The 23,987-nt window shown below is 38.4% G+C and overlaps 1 protein-coding gene across 2 annotated transcripts in view; it reads left to right on the top strand.

Annotated features, from left to right (window-relative positions):
• LOC127944443 (zinc finger protein 704-like) overlaps positions 1 to 23,836 on the top strand; it is a 54,997-nt gene extending 31,161 nt beyond the window's left edge. The window contains exons 3-9 of one of the 2 annotated variants that reach the window (XM_052540358.1): positions 4,873 to 4,973; positions 10,661 to 10,896; positions 15,785 to 15,885; positions 16,275 to 16,530; positions 19,350 to 19,457; positions 19,957 to 20,078; positions 20,166 to 23,836. In XM_052540358.1, the coding sequence (XP_052396318.1) occupies positions 4,873 to 4,973; positions 10,661 to 10,896; positions 15,785 to 15,885; positions 16,275 to 16,530; positions 19,350 to 19,457; positions 19,957 to 20,078; positions 20,166 to 20,277 (1,036 nt within the window). In that variant the 3' untranslated portion in view covers positions 20,278 to 23,836. The remainder of the gene's footprint in view (positions 1 to 4,872; positions 4,974 to 10,660; positions 10,897 to 15,784; positions 15,886 to 16,274; positions 16,531 to 19,349; positions 19,458 to 19,956; positions 20,079 to 20,165) is intronic. The other variant, XM_052540360.1, reaches the window with a different exon arrangement.
• Positions 23,837 to 23,987: the final 151 nt, after the last annotated feature.

Raw genomic sequence — 23,987 nt, forward strand, 5'->3', positions numbered from 1 at the left:
TTTATGATGCATTTGCCTCTGTTTTGAAGCTTGAAAGCTCCAGTTCTCATTCACTTTCATTATAATGAAAAGGACAGTTAGGATTTTCTTCAGAAATGCGTCTTTTTTTGTTGTTCCACAGACATGAGGGTTCGACATGAGGGTGAGTGAGTAAATGTTATGAAGTGCCCTAAAGTCATAGTAAGTGTAAGAAACTTGACTGACATATATTAGTAAAACTGTTTCTTTTGGGTGGTTTTGATTCTGGATCAAACAGAAATCTTCAGTTGTGTTTCCAGACCACCTTTCTCCAGAATCTGCTAAAAAAATCTCTTTCCAACAAGCCACCACAAAACTGTCATCACAGCCTCGTAATAATGGCACATAACTGTAACAAAACACAAAACCACAGCTGCTTATTCTCAGCTTATGTAACCTAGGGGCTAACCCAGAGAAAAACCCAAATGGAGATGCTCTTCGGTCATAATCTTTGAGTTGTGGGACTCAGATTGGAGTAATGTAACTGTGGATTTGTACGTTTATTTACGACGGGAGTACGAATGAGCCCGGCGGCCAGATCGGCGCTTAATTCACTGGGTCTAGGCTGGTTTTTACAGTTACAGTCCACTGAAAATCCACTTGCATTTACACAGAATCTGCAAATGAGTGTCGTAATGCCACAGAACTAGATCAATCCCATTATAATCAGCAAGTGTAGACCGCTCGATCATGTTCTTGTTCTGGACACTGTGTTGCACAGGCCTGCAGATGCTGTCGAGCAGAGTGATTAGAGGATGTGGGTTAATTCACCACAGTAACTGGTGTAGCATTACACGCACACTTAAATTTGACTTTAATGCTGGAATTCAGATTCCAGTAAGTCTCATTTATCTCACACACACATGCACAGATTTACTAAGCCCCTCTCGGCGTGTTTGTGTGAATATGGTAACGCATGAATCATACAGCTGAATGTGATAAAGAGCTTTTTCGGGAAAAGCGTGGAGAAGCGGGAAGGCAGGAAAGCAGGCGCTGTGTGAGTGTGAGAGAAACAGAGTGGGAGGGAAACGGTCAGAGAAAACAGTGCTGGTGCTGGGATCTCTCTGATATCCCCCAGCTCGCAATCTTTTCCACAGCACTGTGTGGATTTATTTTGGGGAGCTAAAATTACAAAATAGTTGAATTAAATAATAATAATTAAAATTGACCAAACGCATGCATATTTTACGTCAATATTTTAAGCGGCAGATCAGATCAATGTGTGATTTTATTCAATAAGAGTGCATTAAATGAATCAAAAGTGACAGTAAAGGCATTTATAAGGTTATAAAGGATTTCTGATTCAAATGAATGCAGTTCGTTATTTTAGCTTTTTTAACATCTGTATCATGTAAATATGTAGTAATTATAATTAATCCCATATGAAAAACAGTCTGTCTAGTCTTGTTCCAATTTAGACAGCTAAGTGTGTGTGTGTGTGTGTGTGTGTGTGTGTTGTGCATACATTCAGTGTGAATATGTAGGTGTGTGTTTGAAGTTTGCTGTTTCCGACAGTCTTGATCAAAGCACACACTGGAGGTGGATTATGCTGGTATTTTTGGCATTGCATAAGAATATATATGTAGCAAATTATATTTGAAACCAGCGCCTACACACACAGACCCACACACACACAGTCTTTAATAAAACCAACATAGTACTATCATCTATAATGTGTCATTTTCTTTGCCTCTTGAAGCAGACAGTTTCACCTCTCCTCTCTTCTTTTCCAAAATTGTGTGGTTTTCTCTTTGCGTAGATCCGTCTCTGTCATTCCTTTCTCTTCTCTCTAAAACAAGGCAGAACTTCATATTTTATTTATGTTCCTTAGTCTGTCTGCTTCTAATCCACTGCTTGCTTTTTTTTTTCTTCTTTATTTTTTTTTTCTCAGCGATAGAAAGATTTTTGGAAGTTGACCCAGATAAAGGAAAAAAGTTTGACAGCCCTGCCAAGTCTCTGGGCTTGGCTTTCACAGCGACTCCAAACCAGTTTGCTCTGGTTGGGATCCCAAAGCAGGCGGGGGGGGGGGGGGGGATCCGGCGTGTGTACGCATATTTCATGAAATTATGAGGGAGTGTGAGTGGGACTTTTTTGATTATATAACAGAGACACATCTCAGCATTGTGTCGGTTTCTGTGCTTAGATCAGTGCTGCTGTGTTCAAGGTGAAGAGGATCAGATGGGGAAAGAATCTTATTTCCAGAACGCCTCTATTACCCACGATTCTCTAGCGTGGCTCAAACATTACATAATTACAAATATTGACAAGGTAGCTATTTTTAATGAGTAGTTCATCGCCAAAAAATTGTGAAAATTACCGTCTTTCACCCTCATGTCATGCCAAATCTGTATGACTTATTTTTCGTGAAAAAAAAAGAAAAGAAAACAGATGTTTAGCAGAATAGTCACGCTACACATTACCATACATTGGAAATGAATTGGCACGAGGGCTGTCAACATTAAACACATTTTTTAAAAAGGCATAAAATTGCCCAAAGTGAGTTTTGAGATACTAAAATGATCAGTAATGAAATTTTAGTATTTCAATTTATTTCAGTTAGTTTCCTATTTTATTTACAGTTTCTTTCATCAAATATTTACTATAACTATAAACTATAAATAGTTTTGATATAAGTAAAAAAATAAATAAATCAGAATCAGAAAGCACTTTTTTGCCCTATATGTTTACACGTATGAGGATTTTTTTTGCTGCAGAGTAGAGCTGTTTCAGCAGCTCCTGTAGCGGGTTGAACCTCCACAGCTGGCGAAGTACAGCCTCTGCTGGGCCTTTTTGACAATGGAGTCCATGTGATTTTCCCACTTCAGGTCCTGAGAGATGGTGGGTTCCAGGAATCTGAATGACTCCACTGCAGTCACAGTGCTGTTCATGATGGTGAGTGGAGGGAGAGAAGTAGGGTTTCTCCTGAAGTCCACGATCATCTCCACTGTTTTGAGTGTGTTGAGCTACAGGTTGTTATAACTGCACCATACAGCCAGCACTTTAACCCCCTTCCTGAAAGCAGACTCGTCACCTTCCTTTATGAGGCCGATAAGTGTGGTGTCATCTGCAATCTTCAGGAGCTTGACAGAGGGGTCTTTAGAGGTGCAGTTGTTGGTGTAGAGGGAAAAGAGCAGTGGGGAGAGCACACACCCCTGAGGGGCATCCCTGGGCCTGATGGTGAGGGTCCTAGTTGTGAGTTTCCCCAGTCTCACTAGTTGCTTCCTGTCTGTCAGGAAACTGGTGATCAACTGACAGATGGAGGTGGACACAGAGAGCGGAGTTCATTTGGACAGGAGGAGGTCTGGGATGATGGTGTTGAAGGCCGAGCTTAGGTCAATGAGCAGGTCCCTAGTCTGTCCATATGCTGTACGATATAATCCAGTCTCGTGTTGACTGTATCGTCCACAGACCTGTTTGCTCTGTAAGCAAACTGCAAGGAGTCCAGCAAGGGTCCAGTGATGTCCTTCAGGTGGGCCAGCACCAGTCTTGATACTCTTTAACGCTCAATATGACCGCTCTATCGAAGGAAGCCCCGCCTTCTGAATAAAAGAGCCAATCGTTAATCAGCAAAGTCTCCGTGTCACTGCAGCTGCCATTAAAAAATCCCAGTTGCTATTGAAACAGTCAGCGTTCTGAGATTGCGCATGCACACTGTCTGATGTAGTCTGAAAAAAATAAGCTTTTTTTAACGTTATTGAAGCATAAGAAACGACATTTAAGAGACCGTTGTTATCAGATTTTATTGGTGATTTCGAATATGAAATTTAATGGTAAGCTTGGTGAACAGTTTTGGAGAATTTCCCATTCAAATAGATAGGAGCTGCACTTACGTGCCACAGAGGCATTTTAAAGATGGCCGCCGAGTGAAATACCTTGCCTTAAAGGGACTTTGCCACGGCAGCCATATGCAGTGCCATCTTAATTTACACTTTTATTTAACAGTAACAACATGGTTCCCTACTGATCCCAGTAAGTATTAAACTTATCATGACATGTTTTAGTGTGCCACATTAAATTATATGCAAATTTACAAATAAACAAATTAAAATGACACTTTTGGAGATAATCCCTTTGGACTGGAAGCAAAATAATTTCCATTTGACAAGAGACGAATTTATAACATCACATTTGTTTAATGTTGTGTTTTAGTGTTTGTTTAATCAACTTGCCACTTTCGCATTCGCATCTGTACCATGTACAGTAATCTTATTTAAACAGTTCTAATTTGCATAAATATTTAAATGTAATGTCTGCTAACACTCTCTCTCTGATCTCCCACAATCCCTCCCTTTTCCCCCTCTTTCACTGCAGTCCAATATAACAGCCATCAGTCATGTACGTGCAGTATAAATACTCAGCTCAAAGCTGAACCTCACCTGTGAGAAAGACCCTAAACAGTTAACAGAGCCTTTCATCCAGCCGCACAATAAACCCTGGTGTTGATTTACAAACACGAGTAAACTGTCTCCCACACACACGCTGAATAAATACAGTTGATAATGGAGCTGTGCTGTGTGGGCATACACCAGAGGCCGAGTGCTAGTGTTTATTACAGCGCTGGAATTTTCCATTACCCATGATGTGTTCAGCTCAGTAGGGAGCTGCTATACAGCCGAGAGAAGTGTTTACTGCGGGACTCGGCCTGCCGAACAGGGAAAACAGGCGCTCGGGCTGAGAGAGAAAGAGAGAAAGGCCCGGGCGGCCCACCTAACAGATGTGTGCTGTTTTATGTTGATGTGAGAGTGCGCTTAACATCTGCCTCTGCTTGACATAATTGGTTTTAGTTGATCCACGTCTTAAGATGATTCTCAGTGATTGGTGAACCTCATTTCTCTCTCTCTCTCTTTTGAACAGGAGGCCTTCTGGTCTTGCTGATAAAGAGGTGATGGCCGCCACCGTCCTGACCATACTGTCCACCAGCCCGTTGGTGCTCAACCCTTCCTCCAGTGCCTCAGGTTAAACGTCGCTCTACTTCTCCTGTGCTGCCGTGCTAACGCCTGATAGATCCCAGAGTACTCAGGTTGAATGACGAATTGTCAAACAATCTCTAAAACTCCATAAGTGCCCCGAAAGGACTCCCTCTTTCTCCATTTTATTTGTTTTATATAGAAAATGGCTTTAATGAAGTGTGTGATTTCTGTCCCGCCAAACAGAGTTGCAAATATAATGTTTTTTTGGAGCCCAGTCTGTTCCATTTCAAACACATAGTCCCGCCCCCGACTCACGCCATTGGTTGAACCAATGTTGTTGGTAGAGATGCTCAAACAGATGTTTTGTTTGATAGGGCAACAATGTTTAGACTACGGAGTCAAGTGGTTGGCTTACGCTACCACCTAAAGATCAGTCAATTATTAATATTATTATTTTTTTGTAAGAAATTAATTCGGCAAGGATGCATTAAATTGATCAAAAGTGACAGTAGAGACATTTATAATGTTACAGAAGATCTCTGTTTCAAATAAATGCTGTTCTTTTGAAATTACTATTCATCAAAGTATCCTAGAAAAACAATGTATCTAAAAAAAAACAATTATAAGTTTTAATTTAATTGTAATTTATTAATTGTAGTAAAGGTTTCACTGCACCAAAAATGGTCATAAATAAGTTACAAATTATTATTATTTTTTCCCATTTCTTCCTGTACAATTAAACAGGCTGTTTTTTTTCTACTGTACACTTCTAGATGTAAATGTCCTAAATGATCAGCTCATTTCAGCACACCAGTACAGTTCTTTAGACTAGCTGAATAATCATTGATATTTATATATGGGTGGTCATTTGTTGTTAATGAGCTCATGGCTGTGACGTCTTAGTCACCATGATTTCTGAGCAGTTTCTTGCAGATTTGTTTCACAGAATCGTCTGTGTAGACATACAGTAAAGCTTTGTATAAATATTAGCCAATGTCGACATGGTCATCAGACTCTTATTTCAAAAGAGCAAGTAAAAATTCTGTTTTCTATTTTACGTCTCTTTTAGCATGAAAGGAACCCCAGTTTTACATTTGGATGGGTTTCAAGTGCAGTGACTGTCCTTCCTTCAGCTAACGGCTTCCAAAACCAAAAGTATGTTCACCGAGTTTCAGAAGAAATGACAATAGACAACTCTCTCACTGAAGTATTATTAGACAGAATCAGACACAGACTTTGTCCTTAAAGGAATAGTTTACCCACAAATGGAAATGATTCTGTCATCATTGACCCTTGTCTGTCACGAGTCAAACTCGAGATTCAAATCAAATTGGTTTTGGTGAACTGGATCAACTGATTCGTTGAGCAGAACTCTTCCTTAAGAAGTGAAACCGAAGATTGTCTCTTTTTAAAGAGCAGGACTTTTAATGTGAACTGAAATGTGGTGAAAGCGTTCATGTATTGCGTCCGTTCTGACCTTTTCAGAGATTCTAGAACAAAATGAAAAGTGAGAGTTTTCTAAAGCTGTCACGAAACAACTGCTGTCCCAACACAGCCCTTTACATCTGTGTGTTGGAGGGAACAGGGTTTTAATGGACCCTCTGAAGTCTTGCATGGAGGATTTCCCTCTCATTTGTTCCATCAGTTATTGAGTCACTCAAATCATCAGCTGTGTGATCGTGATCTTAGCCGACCTTCTTGGATTTTAACTTGTGCTGTTTAGTTGGCCAAATTTACGTCAATGATGGATTGTGCATGACAGATTTATTTATTATTATGTTGATCAAAGGAATCAATTTTAAAATACATTCAGATAGAAAGCTTTTTAAATTGTAATAATATTTCACAGTATTACTGCTTTTGCTGTATTTTACCAATGAAATGAAGCCTTGGTGAGCATAAGCAATTTCTTTATAAACCGTACAGACTCCAGTTTAAATAATATTCATAAACCACTGTCTATAAGAGACGGAGGGAAAAAAGATCTCTGAAAAACCGATCAGCTAATAGTGATTCGCCTTCATATGCTGGAAATAAAGACTACTGCAAATACTGTTAGAAAAGGTTGAAAATAGATGAACTACATTAGAATATTCTGAAATGTGGAGTTTAGCAAAATAAATTGCTGAAACGACAGCGCATTAAGTAAACTTTTTCTCGGCCGTATTTCAATGTCCCTTCGGTATAGATGCTTGCAGTTGATAGCAGACATCCTGAAATAATATTATACCTCATTACTCTCGCCTAGAGGACAACTTTAGTAAAAGTGGCACAGCTTTCCCCAGTCTCCATTACTGTTTAATCAAGGACATTGGCCTAGGGATTGGATTTGATGTGTTTTTCATTTGTGCATTGTCATTTTTTAATATCTTTAATGCAAACACATTGCCCTTCTGGGAAATTTAAGACTTATTGTGCAGTATCAACGTGGCTGCACAAATAACAGAGAACAGTCTCTTTCCTCCCCAATAGAAAATACAAAGGAATTAATGTGGGCTGCTGGTAGCTCAGTAGTTTTGTTAACTACTATGAGGTAGTAAACAAAACGGTTATGAAGTCTGGTCTTCATTGCAGCTTATTCTCGCCAAGAACCGCCCACTTAGACAGGAAGAGACTGTCTGACGGACTTGTAAAGCGACCAACCAGAGTTTGGTTTTATCTGAAATAGATTTTACCACAATAAAACACTAAAACACAAAAATCTAACTGGTGCGGCAGTCCTTGTGTAAGATTGAGTCAAGTCAAGTCAGGTCACCTTTATTTATATAGCGCTTTAAACAAAATACATTGCGTCAAAGCAACTGAACAACATTCATTAGCAAAACAGTGTCTCAATAATGCAAAATGATAGTTAAAGGCAGTTCATCATTGAATTCAGTGATGTCATCTCTGTTCAGTTTAAATAGTGTCTGTGCATTTATTTGCAATCAAGTCAATGATATCGCTGTAGATGAAGTGACCCCAACTAAGCAAGCCAGAGGCGACGGCGGCAAGGAACCGAAACTCCATCGGTGACAGAATGTAGAAAAAAACCTTGGGAGAAACCAGGCTCAGTTGGGGGACCAGTTCTCCTCTGACCAGACGAAACCAGTAGTTCAATTCCAGGCTGCAGCAAAGTCAGATTGTGCAGAAGAATCATCTGTTTCCTGTGGTCTTGTCCTGGTGCTCCTCTGAGACAAGGTCTTTACAGGGGATCTGTATCTGGGGCTCTAGTTGTCCTGGTCTCCGCTGTCTTTCAGGGATGTAGAGGACTAATATTAGCGTAGATGCCATTAATCTAATGATGTAGCAAGTACATCGGGTGTTCCCAGTTCCGGTTTACATAATTAATGCAGCCTAAAAATCCTTTAACGGATTTGGATATTAGAAGCATATTAGTATGTTTTGTGTAAACCAGGTAAAAGAGATGGGATTGAGGCAGAAAATGTTGGGCTACTTAGATTACAAGTCTTTCCTGACGCTATTGTGGCACTGAGCCGAGCACTTAACCTCTAAATCATGCCACTCCAGGGAGTGTGTTCCTGTAATTAGTGTACTGTAAGTCACTTTGAATGAAAAGCATCTGCTAAACGGCAAGTGTGCACATGCTGGAAGAACCCAGACCATAATCCTAAGAGGTCAAGTGTCATGAAATGGAGGTGAATTTGCCTGTTTGGGGTCATGTAAGGTCACCACAGTCTATATTGTTGCTTAAGGGTCTCATATAGCCTTGAGATTTAGTCAAGTTTGTTGCTGAACAGTGTCCTTTTCTGCTGCATAGCTCAAGGTTACATTGCCTTATGGTATATCTTCAGATTTGTGTTTACAATCTTTATGGTTTTGTTTTGTAATTATTTTAGAAGTAGAGTTATGGCTGCTGATATGTTATTGAACATAATGCACCAAAATATATTTTTTTAATACTAATTAATCACTCAATCAGTTGTTGTATCTAAGCATTTAAATTGTACAAAAGGTTGTTTTAAGATCGACTTTTTAATTATATAATTATATAATAATATGGCTGTAATTGGGGAAAAAAAGCCAAATATTATTGTTAGTTGAAATTCCAATCCTTCACCAATGAAACATTAAGCTTTTTCTTAAATACTGAGATTTTTACAACACTACAATATGATTCATTTTTTATGGCTCAATCAGTCAATCATTTATTATTCTAGGTTCATGTTAATTTCTACATTTATTAATTCATTTTTAAGCATTGAGTGGTTAACATTAATGTATGTATTGTGAACAGCATGAAGAAACAATGAAATATAGTGTATTTATAAATTAACATTAATCTAGTTTAATAAATGCTATGTAAAATGTTAGTCATCGTTAGTTCATGATAGTAGTGAAAATGAAACTTGTGTTACCATGATTTGTAGTGATGTGAATCATTTAGTGCAGTTTTTTCTTCTTCTTTTTGTTAATTTGCATGTTTGGAAACAGTCCATTTGTGTAGATTTCAACTATTATATTTATAATGCATCTAATGAGTCTAATGAATCTAATTTAAACATTCAAGTGAAGCTGTTACATAAGTTGTTAATTTCTGCATCTATTAGAGTGCACACTAGTGCATGTTTTGCTATTTATAAAACATTTATTTGAGTAAAAATGCCACTGGCAACAAAACAAGGTGTGAAACAAATTTCTATCACGCATCAAGGAAATAATACAATGGCTGTTCAGGTTTGAGTGCTGCTGTGTTACTTTATCTTCACCTAGTGTTGCGTGCCATAAGGACTGTTTGTGTGTGTGACTGAACAGTATGTAAGGGATAATGTACAGCCAAGTGGTTGTTATCGCAGAATAAACCCTGAAAGAGTGATCAGGATCTTGTATCACCCTGAAGGGGTTTATCTTGCGATTGCAACTGGCTGAATGTTTATTATCCCGCTTATTCCACGGCAACTTGCCACATAAGTAAATAATTAGACACCAATATTGATTTGAGTTGAAATATTTAATTAGCTCTGTAGACAAAAAGGAAAACAGTTCCTAACAAACGGCTTTGAGTCTAGACGACGGTTTCATTTTACAGTCAATAACTGCAGCAGCTGTGTTTGAATGAGCCAGGAGAGAAGCACCAGCCTCAAATACCCGGATGAGCGGTGTGTTATTTGGTGTTTCTAACGCCAGTGGTGGTTATTGAGAAATAACACACTGTAGAATGATGCTCCTGAGCAAGTATTCAAGAGCGCCGTGCAATAAACAAGTGTAAAATATGCACAAACAAATCAGTACTTCTCACACCAAGTCTTATTTTTTATTTGTAATTTTTTTGTTTTCATGGTCAGTTTTTTTTCTTCTTGGTTCTGGTTTAAGTACTTGTATTTTTTTTTTTTTTGGATAGGGTTTTGATTTGTTTTGCTTTTTTGTTTGTTTTGTTTGGCTTTGCGTTGTTTTATGCCATTGGTTTTGTTTAGTTTTTTTTCTAGTTTTTTTTTCTTTTGGTTTTGATTTGTTTTGCTTTTTATGTTCTGTTTGTTTGTTTTTTTGCTTAGTTTTTTTTTTTTTGTCTTTGTTTTTTTTTGTCTTTTTTCCGTTTTTTTATTTTATTTAGATTTTTTTATGTTTTCATATTTGTATGTTTTTTTTTCTGAATTTTTGCTGTGAACTTCCACTTCATGCTTGCAGTGTGATGGGCTCTGGGATAAGTAAAAGTACTCCATCAAATAGCCTGACTGGCCTGTCAAAGTGTCAAAGGTCTTTTCCTGCTTTAAAGCACTGTGTTCTGTCTTTAGGTGCAGATTTGGCTGGTAAGGGCTGGAAGGAGAGCCTGTCTGCCAGCTACAGCAGTTCTACCAGTGGGAACTGGAGCTGGGACGCCAGCGACCAATCGGTGCCCTCTACTCCGTCCCCGCCCCTCTCCAATGATCCCGGCAAGAGCTTCCTGCTTTCCTCCCAGAGTGATGACAACATTGAGGAAACCGAGAGTACACACTTCCTGTTCGAGGACCCCATCCCCCGAAAAAGAAAGGTAGGGGGTCAGGTCGTGGCAAATGAGAGAACAGAGAGAAGACAGATCTGCTGGTTAACATTTGAGCCCAAAAGTGGCTTGACTGTTCAATGAATTTCCCCGTCTTTGCCTTCAAAAGCGCTCTAATAAACACATCAGCTTGGCTCTGGCCCAATGAGTCTGCTCACCCTCGCACCACAGAAAGTGATGGCATGTTTGCGCTCTCTCTTTCAGTGTCTTTTCTTCTATTACTTTTGTTTTTTTGTAGTGTGGAGTGACTCCAGAATGTGAATATGGTTTCAGTGTCAGGAAGCCTTTAGCCGTTCTGCTCGTTCACCTTGTTTTGGGAGAGGCGGAGGATGTGTGTGTGTGTGTGTGTGTGTGTGTGTGTATGGGGGGATTTCCGTTATAGATCCACTCTGGCTTATCCTTTCAAAGCGCTACAAATGCTGTAACACTCGCTTTTCAAGCAATTCCCAATTGCACAATATTGTATACTTGGATCCTGTCGTGAATACACGCCTCTCCCTGAAGAAAGGAGAAAAGTGAAATATGTTTACTCAGATGTTTTTTTCATTATAATTTTTTTTTATATTTCTCAATTCTGATTTTGCAATTCCAGATATTGGACAGAGAAAAGACTAAGGCAGAAACAGGACAGACACATTTTCCTTAAGTGCAATCAGACATTTAAGAGCAATCTTCTGGCCTCAGGACAACTTAAGCTGTATTCACAGCATCTGTGGATGTTATTTAGCACAGACATTTTTTTTTTTTTTTTGGATTGTCAAGATTTTTTTAAACGTTTATTAAGGAAATCTCTCTTTCAACAGAGGTGTAGATACAAAAATCACATTTATATCAAGCCACTTACTGTGGTAACCTGTGGTTGTCATTGCTCGGGAATAAATGTTTACATCAAGACTTAAGGTCTTTGCACAACGAGTCATGCGTTTTTAGTGTTTTTACGTATTCTGTATCCTTTCCTATCAAAATGCATGCTACCGTTTCGAAAACACAGAAAATCGAACCTGATTCAAATGTTTTCATGACAGACGATAGTTTTGGAGCAAGTGTGTAAACATGATTGACACAGCGTGAGGTCGTATTTATTTTTCAACTTGCAAAAATTTCAGATGAAAATTTCGGACTCAGTGTGCAAAGATCTTTAGACTTGTTAATACTGTTAAAATAAAATAGCTTACTGACCTTTTCTGTGCAAAGTTATATCCAGTCTTTCAATCGCTGTCATGAACATACAAAGTTTGTAAACAATTTTGCAAATATGCCAAGGTATCATCACTCAAGTCACAGGAATTACATCATAACACATAACTGGAAGTTGATCCAGCTAGAACAGTAGATTCACTGAAAAACAAAAGATTTCACAACCCCGTGTTTTCAACTTCAACACTCAAACAAAACACGTTTACTAGAGAATGTAATGTAATGTATGTAATTTTAACCGTATTGAAGCATAATAATACTATATTATGAGTTCTGCTGTGAAACCTTCCAAAATGCCTTGCCATTTGGACTTTTATTAAAACCTGAAGGATGACTACTGCATTGATATTTTCTTTAAAAAAAAAAGATCTCTTAAAAGATCGGGATCAAATAAAAAAACACTTATATCTTACTAAACAGATCTTTTTATCTGTTTAATGTAAAAATAATCCATAGGGATTCATATTTGACCCATGGTTTCAGATTATTCAGATAAACTCCATTAGACATCCTCTACACAGCTAGATATTGAGTCGAAACGTTAAAGAACGAATTCTAATAATTAGATTGCATATTAGTTTGTTTCTCGCTTGTGTGCATTACATAATGTTTAATATGGTTTGGGCTCATTTCTTGGCAGAGACAGATGGATGTGTCCCATACTGCTGATGCTTGTCTTAGACAACAGCGCTGACTACCTCCTCTATTATTTCAGCTCACCAGAGGCCTCTCTGCATACCTATATGTCCTGCTATAGCCAATAAAAACCACTTTGCATGAAGGAGACGAGAAAAAAGAAACAAACCCATTGAAGTGAACCAAGCCAAATGCTGAGCAGCTGCGTGAGGTGTAACACTAGAGAACTGGCTGTTCATTCATAAAGACAGATGGAAACATACACCCAGTCCCACTCTACCAGTTATCTGGCTTGCTTTTTGACTCCGTTTTGGTTAAAGTGACCCTATTATGGCTTTTCGAATATTTGATTTTCTATCGAGCGTTCAGAATACAGAGCTATGTCAATGGGAGTTTAGTTTCTGTCATGCGCTGTACGCGGTAGACCAATCACAACAGACTGGGCCATCGGACCAATCAGAGCAGAGCAGGCTCGTGGAAAGGAGGGGCTTAGAGAGACTGAATCACAGAACTGCTTCGAATGAATCATTTGAGGATCGTTGGGAAATGTTTCATGGTCCTGTGGCTCAGTGGTAGAACATTGCGTTAGCAGCGCAAAAGGTTGTGGGTTTGATTCCCAAGGAACACACGTACTGATTAAAAAAATAAAGAAATTATAGCCTGAATGCACTGTAAATCGGTTTGAATAAAATCATCTGCTAAATGCATAAATGTAAATTAGGTGATATTAAATGCATATTTTGTGTAGATTTATGGCTTCGGATGCATGTAAACCTATTGTAGGAGACTCTCAAAACAATATTAGGAATCGTAAAAATGGCATAATGGAGCACTTTAATGCTTGTCACATGTTCACTGATAAGGTATGGATGGGAAATGTTTCCTAGGCTCGTGTGATCTATGAAAGGGTTAATATCATCGGCCTTGAGAACAGCAGGAGTACTTGTTGTTTGTGTGTGTGTGTGTGTGTGTGTGTGTGAGCAGACACACACCCACTCATTGACTCTGATAAGAGCAGCGAACAGGTCCAGACATGTTTCACGTTTCAGAGTTAATGTGCTAATTTTTCTCACAAATTAAGATCCTGGTTGGGTTTATCAGAAGAAATGAAGATAATTATAATCATGATGATAATATAATCTGGGTTTGTTCTGGAGTGTCATCCATTTCCACTGTTCTCGGCCTGAACTCATTATATAACCTATTAAACATTTACACGCACTCTCCAGGAAATCAGGGTTCAGATCGGAGAAAACTAGCTTCCCATAAACATAGCCCAATGGACATTTCTTTTTACTAAATATCATTTCAAGTTATTGTTTTTCTAAATTTATTTATTTTTTTACTTTGATTTGATTTCTACTTCAAATGCTGAATTTTCTATGCAGACAAAAAAAAATAATTATAGATGATAAGAATTTTTTTTGAGCAGCAAATTAGTATATCAGATTGATTTCTGAAGATCATGTGACACTGAAGACTGGAGTAATGATGCTGGAGATGTATAAAGTATATGCATCACAGCAATGAATGTCTATAATGTAAAAAAACACCACTTTTGTGTGCAGTTATATTAATGTAATCTAAAATATCAAATTTTAAATTAATTTTTTACTCCGTTTTGTTGCTTGTGAAGTGTTCATTTAATCACTGGCTATAAATAAGCAGAAGTATGTGAGAGTCTGATTCATTGTTTGAACGGCCTGTTGAAAGGCAGGAATCAGGGATGTCAGATAAACACAGATGAGGTTTAGAGCAAGCGGGGAAAGTGACAGAAGAGCACAGGAGGTGTGAATCGCCCACACACACACACACACACACACACACGTCACCTGGCAGTGTCACTGTTGTTTTGAAGCCTCTGTGCTGGTGGGACTTATGCAATCAGGCCTCTGAATCACTGCTGATCACGGATGGCCTTGACTGCTATCAGAGCAGATCTCTTTCTGTCCTGTACTTACTCTTCATACCACACGACTTGATTCGATCTCTCACGTCCTTGTGCATTATATACGGCTCTTTGAGGGATTCCTTTCCCTACAAAATAGTGTTGTTACTCTTAATTGCATTTTTTTTTAATAAAGCTTTTTTTTTTCTTTTTCTTTTTTTTAATAAAGCTTAAAAAAATAAAATATACATATGAAATCAACTTTAAGGCAAATGTGAAAATTTGTCTTGACGACTAACTGAAATAAAGTTTTAGCTTTAGTACTTCGATAACTAAGACTGAAACTGAAAAAAAGAGATCAGAATAGAATAAAACAAATAAAAATGACAAAAGCACACAACAAAATGACTAAGGTGTTAAGTAAAATTCAAAAACAAATGCTTGTTCAGAATATAATAAATACTAATAACGTTGCTACAAAATATTGTAAACACTTAAAGATGCTCTTGCCAATTATTATTCTCTCATAGTTAATTTTTTAATTAATTTATATTTATACCAGTAAAGCAGGACTATATTAATTACTGAAATTGACATGAAATATAAATTAATGCTAAATAGAACTATAAAAACTGAATAAAAATGACAAAAGCACATGCCAAAATGCCAAATGAATGCGTATTCAAAAGTATTAATACATAATATAAGTGTACTATAAATTACACTAAAATAACACTGCTACAAAATATCTCAGATATTTATTCTGAACACTTAATGGTGCACTTACTAATTATTATTCTCTTTAAAGTGGCTATAATAGTCATAGCACACATATTTAGTATTTGTTTCATGCATTCTGTTTCTCTTCAAATTAAATTTCAATTAATTCAGCCCTAAAAGTTTGGCATCTGGAGCCTTGCACGTGTGGTCTGTTTGATACTTGAACAAATGTAAGATGGAATATTGACCTGTTGACTCAAAAATGTCAATCTTACAGGACTGTCACTGTGAAATCCTCGGATTGATTTATATTTGGGTGCCTTCGCGGTCCAAGGACGGCGTCACACGACCAAACCCTGAGCACTGTTCTTCAGCAGCTTCGGAGTCACTCAAACCTCCTTTATGAGATGTGTTTGTGTGTGTGTGTGTTTGTTCCAGAACTCCATGAAGGTGATGTTTAAGTGTCTGTGGAAGAACTGTGAAAAAGTCCTCAGCACTTCCTCAGGGATCCAGCGCCACATCCGCACCGTGCACCTGGGGTGAGCCCTGATCACACACACCTCACACATTCGGTCTGCAGTTTGAATGTTTACAAGTCTTCTACACAGAAATGAGAGAGACATATGAAAGTACCACTCATTGCTTTTGGACTGGAGATGAATCTGAGGGGCCCAGATTGTCTGTCGCTCTCTAAAGACGGGGCGGCTCAGTGAGCGCTTCCCTTTCTGAGCACCATAACAGGAGGTAAAGGGGAACCACATTCTGATGGAAGTAGTAAGAGTGTTTTTATAGCCTCTTGTTGCTACCTGACCTTCCCATATAAACTCAATCCAGTGTGAATGTGTTGGCGCTGCTGGCCCCTGCTGGCCGCCTGTGGACGTGCACACACATCCAAACCGGCCTGACTTTCAGTGTGGTGTGTTTTCAGGCGAAATGGAGATTCGGACTACAGCGATGGCGAGGAGGACTTCTACTACTCTGAGATCGAGGTGAACATGGACACGCTTTCGGAGGGGCTGTCCAACCTCACGCCCACCTCTCCTACTACGTCCGGCCCGGCCCCCGTCTTCCCCGTCTTGACCTGTGATGCGTCTCGATCTGAGCCCGCCCGTATGATCCACACCCCCCTCAGCCAATCAGCACCTTCGGCTCTGTGCCATATCCGCACTGACCACGCTTACCAGGTAACACAGCTTCTGTTTCGGCTGTCTGTGTCTGCGTCTGTGTGCAGACAGTGTATCATATTATGGGCTTGAGGTGTAGTGATCAAGTCTTCATGGACACGTTTATCAGTGTGTGTGTGTGGGTGTGTGTTTTTACTTTGGAAACATCATATTCTTTTAAATCTCCCACGCAAGGCTCTGTTTTAGTTATTAATGCGACTCAAATCTCTCTCCATCAGAGTCAACAGAGAGATTTAAAGGGACAGGGTTCACTTAAGTTGTGTTTGCAAACCTGTATGAATTTATTCATGAAGGTCATTCTATGACTGTTTGGTTACCAACATTTCTTCAAAATATCTCTTGTGTGTGTGTGTGTGTGTGTTCAGCAGAAGAAAGAAGCTCGTACCGGTTTGGAACAAAATGAGGGCGACAGAAAGCAAGATCAAAAGAAATAAGCTATTATATTTTGTATGGAGAAATCCAAATTTGAAGACCATTTTGCCAATATTACATTATTTTCATGACAATTTATTGCAGTTCCCCCTACTTTCTCATTAGCATAATGTCTTAAAGGGATAGTGTACCTGAAAATTATTATTGACTCACCTTTGTGTCTTTCCAAACCCACCTCTTCTTTGGAAGATAAATAAGTCTCATCATTTATTAAATCATTCATACGCAACCATAATTTTAACAATGCAATGAAATCTTATCCATATGATTCAAGTGGTTTAACCCATGATCACTGTGTATAATGAATGGATTTCATTTATATATATATATATATATATATATATATATATATATATATATATATATATTAGCATGCAAATTGTGGTTGTATGGACTTGCCATGAATGGACAAAATGATAAGAGAGTATTCAAAATATCTTCATATGTGTTTAAGAATGTCTTTTTAACGGCAATTCTCGTTCTAAACTAATGTAATAAATTCATTTTTCTGTGGTACGGAACAAATAATGGAGTGATTTTTTCATTAAAGAAGTAAAATTAAAGATAAAAATTTAAATTTCAATTAAAGAAAAATACTATCATAAGTATACTAAAGCATGAACAAATACTACCATGATGTATAAATATGTTACTATTTATTAAATAATATGTAATTAGTAGCAATACAGTAATGAAAAATGTAGGATGTGCTTAATTGTTACTAATAAAATAAAAATTAATAATAATTCTTTATGCAACAAAAAATGTCATTCTTAAAACTATAATGTCTTATATATATTACACACATATCTATATCTATCTATATCTATATATATTAGGGGTGTAACGGTTCACAAAATTCACGGTTCGGTTCGATACGATACACTGATGTCACGGTTCGGTTCGGTTCGGTTCGATACGTTTTAGATACAGCAAAATTTAAAAACATCTCAACTTTTCAGAATGCCGCAAGCGCACCGCGGGTCATGTGACAAGAACCAACCAATCAGCTTCATCCTTTCCCGTAACAAGGTTGAGAGCTCAGCCAAGATGAAGGAACAGCTGATCGTAGTTGTATATGGATTGCAATTTTGAAATAAATTTAGTAGCAGAGCTACTGCAAGCGATTTTTAGAGCTGCAAATCCATTTATCCTTCGCTGAAATTTCCGCGTCTCATGGAGAGAGCACGTCATTGTTGCTTAGCAAAGACAGACGCCTCATGAGCGCTTCTGCCCGAGCGCTTTGGAAAGGAGGAGAAAGACGTGCTTAGCGTTTTCCACGCGTTTTTAGGAGCGATATGTGAACCCGCTGGTGTACCCTGTCATGTTGCAGATGCGACATACCGTTGTTTTTTTATCCACCACTCTCTTGCCATCACCATTATAGCTTAAAGGGAATCCAAAGTGCACCCAAACACCAGACCTGTTGGTTATTGGAGGATCTTCTCATTTCTAGTCTGTTAAACGCATTGGCTATTTTGCAACGAGCCTTCAGCGCGTACTGAGTGAGCGAGCGCCTGCTGAGTAGCCTAACATAAACATATAAGATGGTGTTTTTTTCTTCTTCGGGAGTGTCAGGGGCGTTGCCTGTTACGTTGTTTGGGTTATTGGGCTACCTTGTTGAACGCATATCATTATATTTCTATCTCTCTCTTTTTTTTTTTTTTTTTCAAATATAATTAATTACTCCAACGAACCGTTCGGTATACATAATGCGTACCGCGTACCGAACCGAAAGCGTCGTACCGAACGGTTCAATACGAATACGCGTATCGTTACACCCCTAATATATATATATATATATATATATATATATTAAAAATAATGATTATTATTATTTTGGTGTGATTATTTGACTTTCACATAAACCTCATTGAATCTTGTTGGATTTATGTTTAAAACAAGAAACTAATTGCCAGAAAACTTTATGCAAATATACATTTTTGCAAAATGAAAATATCTTGGGAAAAAATATCTTGGAAGATCTTGAAGTGCACTTGATGTTTCGATACTTTACCGAAGAGCAGGGATTTGCAGTTTGACCACATTTGGAGTTGGAATGAATGACCTTCCTGAAATCTTCCAAACGGCCAGAGATGTGTGTATCTGACCTTTGCTAGTGCACCAGACTGAGGGATCTGTTGAGTATCAGATGTGTCTCTGTAGTAGCTGGAGTCGGTTTAGTCGAAGTATTTATGTGTCTGTGTGAAGAGGTCAGCGAAGGCCATGATTTCAGGAGCCGTATCTGCTCTCTGCTGCTCAGACAGTCTGTTTTTAACCATTTCTAATGTCACTGGCTTGTGCTGATTGAGTCTTTGGGGCAGCTCTTCTTGGCTCTCTCTGCTGGCTTTGCTAACACCGCGTCTTACACACACTGTGTTTTTCAGGCTACAACCCCTGTCAGCATTCCCAGCATGCCCTTTGATCCGCCTCACAGTGAGGATAGGATCAGTGTATCCTGGCAGTCGCCCCCTGTCATTTATAAAGCTCTACCGGTGAGATGGCTACCTCTTTCTTTCTTGTTTTCTTCCTCTCAGAGACGTATTCGACAGCGTGTGTCACATTGTAAAAGCCTGGACTCACTAAATGCTGAAAGGGCAGTGATCCTGTGAACCCGGTTGAGTCTTGTTTGTCTTTCTCTGTCTCCTGGGGTCTTTCAGAAGTTGCGCTCGCATGACTTTTGGTTTCCTGTCTCAGATGCTTCTGCAAAACAATGAAAGTAGCTTCCAAACAAAGGAACTGCAGAGTGCCTGTCATATAAAACACAGTTTATTATGAACTAGATTAGACTGTGATCAAGTGCTGTTATACACCAGTAATTGGCGCTGTTTGCTAAGAAAGCGTAACTGTTACTATTACTTTGCCTTGGAAAGTAGCCATGATAATGTATCACTTAGAAATCAGAGTGTTAAATGAGATATGTCTTAACTTTTGTGTTAAAGTAATGGTTGAGTTTTTTTGTTAGATCACCTTTAACATAAAGTGCTTTTGCAGGGCCCGATGACTCAGATCCGCACTGTTAGCATCGGTGAGAAGAGACAGCCTGTTAACCACACCACTGTCAGCAAAACACACGCCAACACCACCTCCAACGCCAAACCCACTACTGGAACCAGGTGAGCTGTCCACATGCTTTTGGTTTAACGTGTTTTTATAGCCTTGCATCACAGCTGAAATGGAAACTATGTGAAATGCATTCCCAGGAAACCGCGTGGCGAAGCCAAGAAGTGCCGAAAGGTGTATGGCATGGAGAAGAGGGACCTGTGGTGCACAGCGTGCCGCTGGAAGAAGGCCTGCCAGCGCTTCACTGACTGAGCGTTATCCCTCACCCCACTATAAAACGTGCTCTTTTATTGCGGCTGTCCCATGGACTGAGCGCCGGTGTCTCCTGCACACTCTCAGAGCGAACTTCACGAGCTGAGATGTGTCCGTCTGAAGCGTGTGGCCTTTTTAATGTCACTGATTCCTCCAGGCCACCAGGGGTGCTCTTATCCTACCGCTTCCATGGTGGAACACTGAGACTTTCATTCAGAAAAAAAAAATTGATAAAAAGCAAAAAAAAGATTTTAGAAAAAAGCTTTTGCTGCATTGCATATTAAGGCAAAAATATTTGTTTTCTTCCATAATCCAGAAACAATTCAAAGCCGATTTTTTTTTCTACAGCTAACAATTTTCCATGATTTTTAGTGTGGCAGACTTTATACATAACAGTTTTTACTGTTTGTGGAGAAAAACTCCCTAAAATACTTTCGATGGTTATTATTGAGTATTCCAAACCGTTAACCCTCTTAAACCGGGTTGCACTTAGCGAGCAACTCAAATTGGTTTCATTTATCATTTAAGCTTTGTTCAAAATCAGACTGTTTCTGGACATACCGCTTCATTTTGCCTACAAGCACTTTTTAACGGCCATTTCTATTTTGATCAAGCAAGAGTTCAGTTTAGCGCTGCATCACAATCGGCGGGTTGAGCGTTTTAGCAAATAGTCAAGAACTGTTTCAACACACATTGCTAAAGTAATACCTCTAAACGAGAATGAGCCTTTCGGAGAGAGCCTTTAGTGTACTTCAGCGCGAGTAGTTGTAGTGCAGTGAATGTAAACTGGCTTCTCTCGGCGCTAACACACCCAAACTATCCTGTCCCTCACAGATCAACTGCCTCTTCATAAGCTATGAGGTTTATTCCTGTCAGTCCACAGTATTAATTCAATGGCAGGCACTTTAACCGATTTTACAGACAATCTGCTGTCCAGGGAAGACATCCCAGTCTAATGTGATCCATAAATCAAGTGTTTTCCACACAAACACGCCTTCATGCATAACACGGCCAATTCAAGCCGCATTATGCTCCTTAAGGAATGATTTCCATCTCATTCAGCATGTGGATATTATTCACGTAAAGGAAACGTTTGCGCTGATAACGTGTAGATGTCGTCCACTCTGCTTTCTTTTCATATCGAGGTGATCATGTGATGTCTTCATGTAAACTCGATATAAGCCAAGCAGTTCTTACACTGCAAAATATGAAATATGATTTGTCTTGTATACAAATATCTAAAACATTCTTCAATCAGGATGCATATGCGTGAGAAAGAAAATGACTTGTTTTACGAAGAAAAAAAAGTATCGGAATTTAGTGATTTCATGCTTAAAACAAAAGTTCATTTTTCTTAGATTCTTTTTCTCGTTTTAAGCATAAACTCACTTACTTTTGGATATGTTTTCAGAAAAGTGGATATTATATCAGAGTAAATGTATCTTGATTTAAGAATGCTTGAATAACAAAAACATATTACAAAAGATATTTTGAACTAATAAAACACTGACAGTCATTGGACATTTGAATGTGATCTGAATCTTAAAGGGACAGTTCACCCCAAAATAAACATTGTCGTCATTTCCTCACCCTCATGTCATTTCAAGTCTGTTTGACTTGCATTTAACATGGAAAAATATAATTTTTTTATTTATAATTGTATTTTTGTCTATACAATTGAAGTTAGATGCGGTCACAAACAACATTGGACCCCATTGGCTTTCATTGTGTGCACAAAAATGCCAAAGATAGTGAGACATTTTTCAAAAATGTTCCACAAAGAAAGAAAAAGAAGAAAAGTAATAATCATGGAACAACATGAGGAATGATGAGAACTATCCCTTTAGGTTCCAAGATGCATTTTTATGTTTTACGTTTATCATAAAAACTCATAAAAGAAACTCTAATTCCGACCCAAATACATTTTTGACATTATATTTGACCTTCCAGGCAGTATAGGAATTAAATCATGGTTAAATCATGACCAAAACTGGCAATCAAAATGTAGCTCTCAAAAACATTTAATAAATAATAAAGTGTAGCAGTTTAACCATTAATGATGGAAATCAAAGAAACAATCAAGCAGGTTCGTAATTGCCAAATGAACGAGTTTATCAATATATATTGTCCAATCACAGCTTAGAGCAGCTTTGTCTCCTCTTTCCCAGAGGTCAGAAAGGAAAGAGCGTCCCTCTCATGATCATAACTTTCACTAAGTGCCAATGAGAAGAACAAGAGGGAAAGAATACAATTGCACTAACTTGTACTGCACAAAAACGTATATTTTTATGTACCTTTTTTTTACGCAGAATTTGAAGTTTTTAAAAAGCAAATGCTTAATGGTTGTCTGTCGACCGACCGCCGTGATTCTCTCTTCGGGTCAGGGATGGGGTCAATCCTCTGACCCTGCTACTATAAGCTTACGAGGCGGTACTTTGCGGCGGCATGTTGATTTGGGCCTCGCAGTGCGTGACATGGGTCATGTGACTGCAGGTGACTATCATCCAGGCTGGTTTCTAGGGAACGTCACTGTCTTGATTTCAAATAAAGATGGTTTCCTATGTTCAACATTGTGTTTGCCTTCATAGGAACTGAGTCGAGGGAAGATTTGGATTTTAGGCATCAGGTGGTCAGACAGTGTCGCTTTAAATACCTTCATCAATTTCATGGCTTTGATATGATATTAAATCCATACGAGGATGCCTATACGTTTTTAAAATTCACTGTAGTGAATATAACGTGTATATATATTCATTGTATATTTTGGGGAAACAGGGGAAAAAGAAGCATCAACGAATGTAAAATCTACTAAATGAATCGCATGCAATCTGAGTTCGTTTTATCGGCTGTCTCACACAATTTTCTCTTGTTTTCTTTCATATCAAGTCGTTAGAACCACTCAGTGTTTTTCTTTAGTTTTCATGTTCAGTTGGCGCTTGCATTGATGCCTTTTCATTGTTTTGTGTACATCACGGAGTATGTACTATTGTAAGGCAGGAGGGACTTTACTATGTGGATCATTGCGTCATTCTGCCCTGCACATTCCGATAGATGATTTTACGTTAGTTCGTATGAGCCTTTGTCTATCTGTTCCCCATTATTCTGACTTCACTGATTGCCTGTTGCTTTTCAGCCAGGATATTAAGCTAAACACCCAAGAAAATGTGTAAAAAACAAACAAAAAAAACTCCACATTCTTTCTTTGTAACATTTTGGAATGTTTCCGCGTCTTTAAAAGCATCATAATAATCCCACTATTCAATACAGATTCTTTTTTCAGAACAACTCTTCTGGGCCTTGTTTAACTGTTGAGGTCTTGTAACTTTATCGAGCGTTTCTTTTTCTTTTCATTGGTTGAAATTTGATGCATGTCATGTATCATCTTTGTACTATCTTGCTTTATTGGAACCATTATAGTTTTTCAGAAGTTGACAGTGACGTGTTGAGTGAATGAACGAGAGGATGGAGGTGTTTTTGGTGTTGACTTTGGTTGGTTGGTGATGAGAGTGTGATTTCTGTGGCTGTAATGTGGAGCTTGGAATAAACATGGATTTCAGAACGGTGTTTGATTCCTTCTTTATTTGTGCAGTTTAGTTGTTTTTTTTTTAAGCGTGTTATCGCAGGTCTAGAAAATGATCCCCAAGTAAAACATCTTTTTACATTTCACTGATATTACAATGTTTCCAGTGTTAATATACACTAACGTTCAC

Source organism: Carassius gibelio, chromosome A23 (assembly GCF_023724105.1).
Source record: "Carassius gibelio isolate Cgi1373 ecotype wild population from Czech Republic chromosome A23, carGib1.2-hapl.c, whole genome shotgun sequence".
In the NCBI taxonomy this organism is placed as follows: domain Eukaryota; kingdom Metazoa; phylum Chordata; class Actinopteri; order Cypriniformes; family Cyprinidae; genus Carassius; species Carassius gibelio.